Here is an 8839-nt window from a genome sequence, read left to right on the forward strand (position 1 = left end):
CAAAACAATATGAAATAAGTAGAGTTATCAGGTGTGTGTGTGTGTGGGGGGGGGGGGGGGGGGAGTTGGGCGCGTGTCTTTTGCGCGTACGTGCGTGAGCGTGCGTCTGTCTGTCTGTCTGTCTGTCTGGCTGTCTCGATTTAGTTGATTTTTGCACAAAATCATTTTCACGTTATAAACGTATAGTTTCAAGAATTCACACTTGTGTCAAACAGGCAATGCCTTGTCCATATCGCTCAGTCAGATGTGATCAAAACGTTCATTGAAACATCCAAGCATTACACATTGGGCCAAGACTGGAATTCATGTAACAGACAAGGACAGGAACTGATTCGAGATGGTATTCTCTGTAATTGATCAGTCAAAATCATTTTAAACTGTCAAAGATCAAGAACACGCTCACATCTTGTGACGAACTGCGAATGACACCGACAGTCATGTTTTCTTCCTCCCAAAGATAACCAAAGTTAGCCGGGGACTGGACTAGTTGATACACATGGATACAGTAATGACATAATAAGCCGGCAAACTTTCTTTTTCACTACTCATGTTCTCAGTGATTATAGAACATCGTACACATCCGCTCCGAGTATAAAGTCAGTAATGCGACATAAGACGAAAATAAGCCGTTTCGCCGTACAGCCAAGACACCCGTTTGTTCTTAAGCGCAATGCACATCTTAAGTTTCATTTGTTGATTGACCGGTATGGTGGATGCTTTATTGATTGAAACGGCATATACAGTTCAGTGGTTGGTGTGTGTCGGTTAAGACACATTATCAAATAGATGATTTTCTGGAATACAATACATCATTGCTTCACACAAATCAGTGCTCACGCACAAACGGTATGATACCCGTTTCACAGTTGTTCAACATAACTGATTTAGAGGTGTTACCAACTTGATTCAACACAGTCCTTCTCTTCCGCTCCGGTCAGCCAATCGAGTTACATTGCCTACAACTCACTGCAGCATATGGTTGGACTCTGACGAGAAACTTCTCCTCTCATGCACACATAAATAAAGTTGTTAGTCAGTCAGTACGTCAGTCAGACAGCCCCCCCCTCTCTCTCTCTCTCTCTCTCTCTCTCTCTCTCTCTCTCTCTCTCTCTCTCTCTCGTTGGAAGAAAAGACGTAGCCTTAAACCTCTATCCTTGTAAAATAAAGTTTCATCATGAATACCATCATTATCATCATCATCATCATCATCATCATCATCTCTCTCTCTCTCTCTCTCTCTCTCTCTCTCTCCCTCTCTCTGTCTCTCTCTCTCTCTCTCTCATATTCAGTCAGTATCCAATAACCCCGCAGATAGCACAGTACAGCTTAGCACAAGCAGTTTGCTCCACATTCCGGTAATAAGACGGAAGCAGTCATCAGCCGTGAGGCTTGCAATGTCCCATGGTCTCGAACTTGGACATGGCGCAGCGCATGCCGGGAAGACAGGAACACATGTAGTCCTCGGGGTTTCTGAGACACATCACGCCTTCTGTCAGCAGCGGCTGACACTCTGTTCCTATGACTGGTTGCTTGTGTGGATCCCTGAATGTTATGACCTGTAAAGTAAGAACACACATTTCAAGCAAGCACAGGCTTAGCAAGATTTAGAGATGAAACATAAATGATGATTAGAAGGAGAGACTGATAAATATGATAGATCCATGTTGTTTGTCGGGACATATGAATGGAGAGAGAGAGAGAGAGACTGAGAGAGAGAGAAGAGAGAGAGAGAGGCGACTGGTAACAGAACATAACTCAGTTTCTCAAAGCCGCATTTGATTGTATATTTTAGAACAACCATTAAATCTATCCCCGTAATAATAGTCAGGGTAATGCAAGTATATTTTATGTCTACTGGCGCAGTTGTGACCCCTCCCCGGCCGTCCCAGTCTCTGTCACAAGACAGACTGGCATACAGACAGACACACACATGCACGCTCGCGCACACGCACACACACACACACACACACACACACATACATATATACAACCTTTTTGACGCAGCAGTGATGCGTAGGACACGTCGTATCGTTTTTCAGCATGCACTTGATGTTTGCATCGGAAGTGGAATTGGTGTCGGTGGCAATGCACTGTACTAACAAGGGATTGATGACCTGAAACAGATAACATCGAATGTGAAAAATAAAAAGTTTTGCACGGCAAGACTACACAAGCTTCGATGATAAGAGACAGGAAGCTCTCACGGAGGCCCGTGAGAGACGGTGTCAGTCAGGAACTGAACACTCTGCCTGAACAATCCCTCTCATTGCGGTCAATGCGCATGCGCTAACATGGGGAGATAAATCAGGTCGTGAACAACCTAACCCTAACCCTTACCCTAATCCTAACCCTAACCCTAACCCATGGTTCGTTCGGTCAAAGGGTCGCATTTTTTAAGTCCAAGATTGGCGCATGCGCATTGACCGCAATGAGAGGGATTGTTCGGCAGAGTTTTCAGATCGTGACACTGGAACTGATGCTGCGGAAAAAAGCTGCTGCACCAGCCGAATCAGGACAGATTCAGATTCAATGCCCACACTATCAGCAGGCCGGTGTAGCGAAACCAGCTTTCTGATTTAGCCTTGTTGATCTTGTATAAACTCCACATCGAAAAAAACCCACCTCCCTTCCATAGTACTAATGATCGACCTTAGGTACTTTTTTCATGGTGTAAAATTCGTTCATAAAAAAAACGTACTTTAACTTAGAAATGTACTTCATCGCAAAGATATTTCCCCTTCTCATTCAAGGGACATAACCACTCGGTGCACGTTTTTGAAGGAATTGAATTTTGGGGTGATATCTAATGAATGTCATTTTTGTCACCACCAATTTCTTTCACTTGCAAGACTTGAAACAGACATGCTTTCCTCCCTCAAAATCAAACAACTCTAACTCTTAATTTGACCAGGAAACCACGTTTTCGTCTGGGGTATGGTATATATCGAATCAGAAAGCTGGTTCAATCATGCAGAGCCTGATATCGTTACACCGGCCGCTCTTGACTTGGACTCCACAGCCACCTGCGAGTCCACACCAGATGAGATGCGCATGAGAACACAGACGTTATCGACGGATCCGACGGACTACCCAAGGAGTTTGACCCTCATCTAAGTGCCAGAAGTAGAGTTATGGCCTTAATCTTTGTTACACAACTGAATCGTGTTTCGTATTTTGGACGCCTGTTTTTTTCCCTCTCTCCAACAAATACAAGAGTGAAGGGGTGAAACGTCAAGGGGTGAAACGTCAAGGGGTGAAGGCGGCTGAGGGAAAGGGGAAAGGGTAGCACATTGTAAAGACATACGTACGTGTCTTTCGTTCACGAGAGAACGAATGTAACGTCAAACCACTCTTTTGCACTGATCAAACCCCATCCTCCAATCTCTCACATCCCCTCACCCAATACAAATGTTTTTGTCCCTTTCGCTGCTTTTTTCCCCCTCGACTCTTTCAGTCTGGCCCCCACCGAGCGTGATCAATTCCAACCTTTCAATATCCAGTTTAACTGGCGCATTAGGTCCGAGCGCAAGATCAAATCGCTTTTTCTGGTCTGACCGCAGCCAATAAATTAGGTTAGAGCCGGGACGGGTAAAGTATTTCCCTCGCCAGAATGGCAGCTCCCCTGTGAAAGTCCCCTAAAATGCCGTCTCCTAGGTGAAGTAAAGGAAGAGTTATTGGAGGAGGGTAAACTGAGGGTTTGAAAGGGTTAAAGCTTTTAAACAGACTGGCTCCTGCCAAAGTACGTTAGATGGGCCTCCGTGGTGCGTTGCCAAAGAGTTATAATGCAAAAAAGGTCAACTGTGCTTGAAAAGTTTAAATCTTTAAAGAGATTTTTTCCTGCCAGAGTAATTCAAATGAGTGTCTCTGTTGGGGAGAGAGAGAGAGAGAGAGAGAGAGAGAGAGAGAGAGAGAGAGAGAGAGAGAGAGAGAGAGAGATGTCTCCCTGAAGAGCGAAGCAGGAGTTACCGAGAGAGAGAGAGAGAGAGAGAGAGAGAGAGAGAGAGAGAGAGAGAGAGCTGAGAGAGAGAGGTTTTTTTTTTTTAGAGATGTCTCCCTGAAGAGCTAAGAAGGAGTTACTGAAGAAGAGTAAACCGAGGCCTTCAACGACTTAAATCTTTAAAAGACTGGCTTCTTCAAAAATAATTCATGTCATGTGGGTCTCCTGTGGCAGAAAAAACAAGTCGCGTAAGGCGAAAATACAACATTTAGTCAAGTAGCTGTCGAACTCACAGAATGAAACTGAACGCAATGCAACGCAGCAAGACCGTATACTCGTAGCATCGTCAGTCCACCGCTCACGGCATAGGCAGTGAAATTGACAAGAAGAGCGGGGTAGTAGTAGTTGCGCTGGGAAGGATAGCACGCTTTTCTGTACCTCTCTTCGTTTTAACTTTCTGAGCGTGTTTTTAATCCAAACATATCATATCTATATGTTTTTGGAATCAGGAACCGACAAGGAATAAGATGAAAGTGTTTTTAAATTGATTTGGAAAATTTAATTTTGATAATAATTTTTATATATTTAATTTTCAGAGCTTTTTTTTTAATCCGAATATAACATATTTATATGTTTTTGGAATCAGCAAATGATGGAGAATAAGATGAACGTAAATTTGGATCGTTTTATAAAAATTTTTTTTTTATCAATTTTCAGATTTTTAATGACCAAAGTCATTAATTAATTTTTAAGCCACCAAGCTGAAATGCAATACCGAAGTCCGGGCTTCGTCGGAGATTACTTGACCAAAATTTCAACGAATTTGGTTGAAAAATGAGAGCGTGACAGTGCCGCCTCAACTTTCACGAAAAGCCGGATATGACGTCATCAAAGACATTTATCAAAAAAAATGAAAAAAACGTCTGAGGATATCATACCCAGAAACTCTCATGTCAAATTTCATAAAGATCGGCCCAGTAGTTTAGTCTGAATCGCTCTACACACACACACACACACACACAGAGACAGACACACACACACACACACACACGCACATACACCACGACCCTCGTCTCGATTCCCCCCTCTATGTTAAAACATTTAGTCAAAACTTGACTAAATGTAAAAATGAAGCAAGGTCAAAAATGTTGGTTTGAATGGTTTGGATCTTCAAAGAGAGTTTCTTCAAAGGAAAGTGCTTCGAATGAGCCTCTGTGCATGAGAAGTGAATTAAAAGTTAAAATGGAAAAGTCAACTGTTGGCTTAAGAAGTTTAAATCTTTAGCGTAAACTTTGCCAAACTACTTTAGATGGGCCTGCGCAGTGCAGTACGAGAGAATTAATGCAAATGGTCAACAGATGGGCCCCCCCTGATGATAAACTTTGCAAAAGTTTCTTATATCGGTCTCGTGGATCAAGAAACGAAAAATGAACCGTGGGAGAAACATGCAGGTAAAATACTTTTTTTTTTAATTTTGTTATTTTTTTTTTTTTTTTTTTAAGGGAATGACGATATTCTGAGTTTTGTTTTAGAGATACTGGGTTTTTTTCTTCTCGAAAGTACGTTAGATAGATCTCCGTGGCTGGGTAAGAAAGCGTGAATGAAAAAAGGTTAACTGTAGGCTTGAAAAGCTTGTCTTTAGAGTAGACATTGCTAAAGTGTAGCATCATGGTTCAGAAAAGAATGTAAAAGAAAAGAAGAAAAAAAGCACGAAAGAAAGAAAACTGAACCGCTAGCTAGTGAAGTTATCGTTTCGTTAAATAATGTTTAAAGGGAATAAATAGTATTTTCATTTCTGCTGGGTTTTGGGACATGTCCCATTTAGTGATCGCAAAATGATGGGAACAGCGTGTTCTATAGCTTCAAGGATGGTCGGGCAGGAATTTCGTTTGACATGACCTCACTGAAGCGCTTAAAAGAAAGCAACAGGTTTCTCCAATCTGGCTGTTACATTTATACTGTCTGCGTTTTGTAAAAAAATAGTTCACTTGCCAGGATAAGAAGCCTATCCTACCCTCACCCCACCTCCTCCCATTTGAAGGTCCTTTAACTTGAAAGGCTAACTGAGGGTTTGAAAGGCTTGAATCTTGAAGAGACTGGTTCCTTCAAAAGTACTTTAGATGGATCTCGGTGGTGAGACAAGAACGACGTAACGCTGAAAGGTCAACCGTGGTCTGGAATAGTATATAATTATCCATAGAGAGACTGGCTCCCGCGAAAGTACTTGATATTGGTCTCTTTGAAAAGAGTTAACGCGGAATTGGTTCACGGTGGCATCGCAAAAGTTCAACACTTTAAAGCAGACTTTGCGGAAACAAATCTTTGACTAAGGGGACTGGGAAATGAAATTGGTACCGAGGAAAACCGGTGTTGCCAAAGTCTATACCGAATGGGAATTAAACGCTACTTAACTTGTAGCTTTTTTTTTTTTTTTGGGGGGGGGGGGGGGGGGGGGAGTCCCGTTCAATGGTTGCAAAACGGTGAGAGTTGAAATGTGTACATTTTCTTCAGAAAGTACTGAAGCATTTATTGTCAGTTTTTAATGCTGTTCTAACGTTGTTTTGAACTCCTGAATGTATGAGATATTTGCACAGAATGTTCTCCAGACAGACGAAGAAATGTATACCAATTATTCGTTCGATTTTGATGTAGATTAGAATCATTCTCAACTCAGGACATAATTATCTGCTTCTCCATTTACTCTTATAAACTCACCTAAATCAATTTGTTCAAAAAAGGAATGTTTTTACGTTTCATTCGGCGAAGCATTTTAACATTAACATGTTATTTACTTGAACAAAGTCCTTTTTTTTGTAGTATTTACGCATTCGGGGAAAAAAAAGCAATGATGGGTCTTCTCCCTTTACAGTCAAGACATAAATGGATCCCTTCCACAAAGCCATCAAGCTCTTGACAAATCCTTGAAATGTATCTCTTGTGCAGGATAGACAGAGGTCGCAAGAAGCTAAAACCTTGGAAAAACAAAGGCTTTGGTTGCCTTTGGGATGTGGCCCTTCCAATAGCAGGGAAACGGAGGTCATGCTAGAAGGAAGAATCTTTTTATCAGTTCAAGTTTTGTACACAGCTAACATTAATAACGCCAGATGAAAAAATAATACAGTTCAAGTTGAGGTTTGAAACACGTTCCAAGCATAGTTATTTGGAGAAATCTGGAATACTTTTGCAGTATGAGGAAAGATAAGAGGCATGGGTCACGTAAAATAACCTTTTGCTTGAGTTCCTGCCCTTGTTGCTCACTATAAATGGTGTCATGTTATGCATTTTGAATATTTGTTTTGGTATTAACCAAGATACAAGAGAGCTCTGAGTATGGTCAGTGTCCAGACAGGACAGAAAACAGATTTTTCTTGCCAAAAGGTCAGTATCAAAAACACCCAAGTGGGTCCTCCGACAGACACAAACGGTTACTGCACCACCGGCGATCCAGAGCTTCAGATTCAAATCATAAGAGCTTACTTTTCCCTAGTTTTACGCTGAGGAAAAGTCAATGTAGAATTGATTCTGCTTTTTCGTAATCGTGTGTGTTTTTTAGAAGAAAAAAAGGTCTCATTTACAGTGAATGAAAAACCTCCAAAACATATCGTAAGCATTTTGAGAACAGACGCACTCTCATCGAATGACTTGAACTTCCTGCTCTCCATTTTGCTCTACATCGCGTCCTTTCTTAAACTTCTTTTCCTTGGCCAATCCTTCACCAAAAGTTAGAGGAGAAAAGAGAAATCGGTCGCTCGCTGAGACAGTTTGAGAAAAGGTGCAGCCGATGGTCGATGTGCAGCACAGATGACCTTTTCAGCTGTCCAAACCTTCCAGTCTGACCGAAAAATGCCCCTCCTCTTCTGGTTGCCTTGACAGACTCGACAGCCCCTCTCCCCCCCCCCCCCCACACGTACACGTAGGAACACACATACACGCACATACACGCAAACGCGCGCATGCACGCAGGCACGCACAAACACACAAACACACATACACACACGCACACACACACACACGTACACATACACTCGCACATACACCCACCCACACACACACACACGTACACACACACACACACACACACACACACACACACACACACACACATCTCCTTCCTTAACCACATCGCCCTTACCCCCATCAGCCCCTCCGCCCTCCTTTATACCCCCTCCCATCACAACCTCAGCCATCATCTTCATCCGGATTCTCCTTAAGAATCGACCCAACGTTGACTGTATCACGCGCGCCCCTTTAAGTTGTCAACAAAATTCGATATGTTTGAGGAAGTGGCCCATGCGCCCTTTAACTTGCCTTTGGAGAGTCAACACGGTCAATAGAGTGTCATAGAAGCCGATCCTTGTACCCATACAAAAAATGAAGCAGAAAGGAGGCGTAAAAAAATAAAGACGAAATAAGACACAAGAATGACTATTCATTTTAAAGAAAAGTGGAAGTTGAAGGATAAAAGAAAAATAAGTAGAAAATAATGAAGAAAGAAAACGAGAAAGAGAAAAAAGGTATAGCAAGGACAAATAAGGTTATGATATAAAGAACGAAAAACAGACCCAAAAAAAGACATAAAGAGGGAACATAAAGAAACAAACAAAGGGGAGGAGGGCGACAAGAGACCGGGGAAGAGAGAATGAGAGAGAGAGAGACAGAGACAGAGACAGAAAGAGTGAATGAGCGAGAGTGAAAGAGAGAGAGAAAGGGAGAACATGGTTGGAATGAGAGTGGGTTGAGGATGAGTCACGGTGTTAAAGGGCCGAACAAAAATAGAAACAAGTCGCGTAAGGCGAAAATACAATATTTAGTCAAGTAGCTGTCGAACTCACAGAACACGTGGAATTGACAAGAAGAGCGGGGTATTCGTTGCGCTGAGAAGGATAGCACGCTTTTCTGTAC

The 8839-nt window shown here is 42.3% G+C and overlaps 1 protein-coding gene across 1 annotated transcript in view; it reads right to left on the reverse strand.

Annotated features, from left to right (window-relative positions):
- Positions 1–63: 63 nt before the first annotated feature.
- The window catches only part of LOC138962041 (uncharacterized), a 21702-nt gene continuing 12926 nt past the window's right edge, over positions 64–8839 (reverse strand). The window contains exons 2-3 of the mRNA XM_070333734.1: positions 1992–2114; positions 64–1556 (exon numbers count right to left, since the gene is read on the reverse strand). Of these exons, the coding sequence (XP_070189835.1) occupies positions 1377–1556; positions 1992–2114 (303 nt within the window). The 3' untranslated portion in view covers positions 64–1376. The remainder of the gene's footprint in view (positions 1557–1991; positions 2115–8839) is intronic.

The sequence above is a fragment of the Littorina saxatilis genome, linkage group LG3 (assembly GCF_037325665.1).
Source record: "Littorina saxatilis isolate snail1 linkage group LG3, US_GU_Lsax_2.0, whole genome shotgun sequence".
NCBI classification, from domain to species: domain Eukaryota; kingdom Metazoa; phylum Mollusca; class Gastropoda; order Littorinimorpha; family Littorinidae; genus Littorina; species Littorina saxatilis.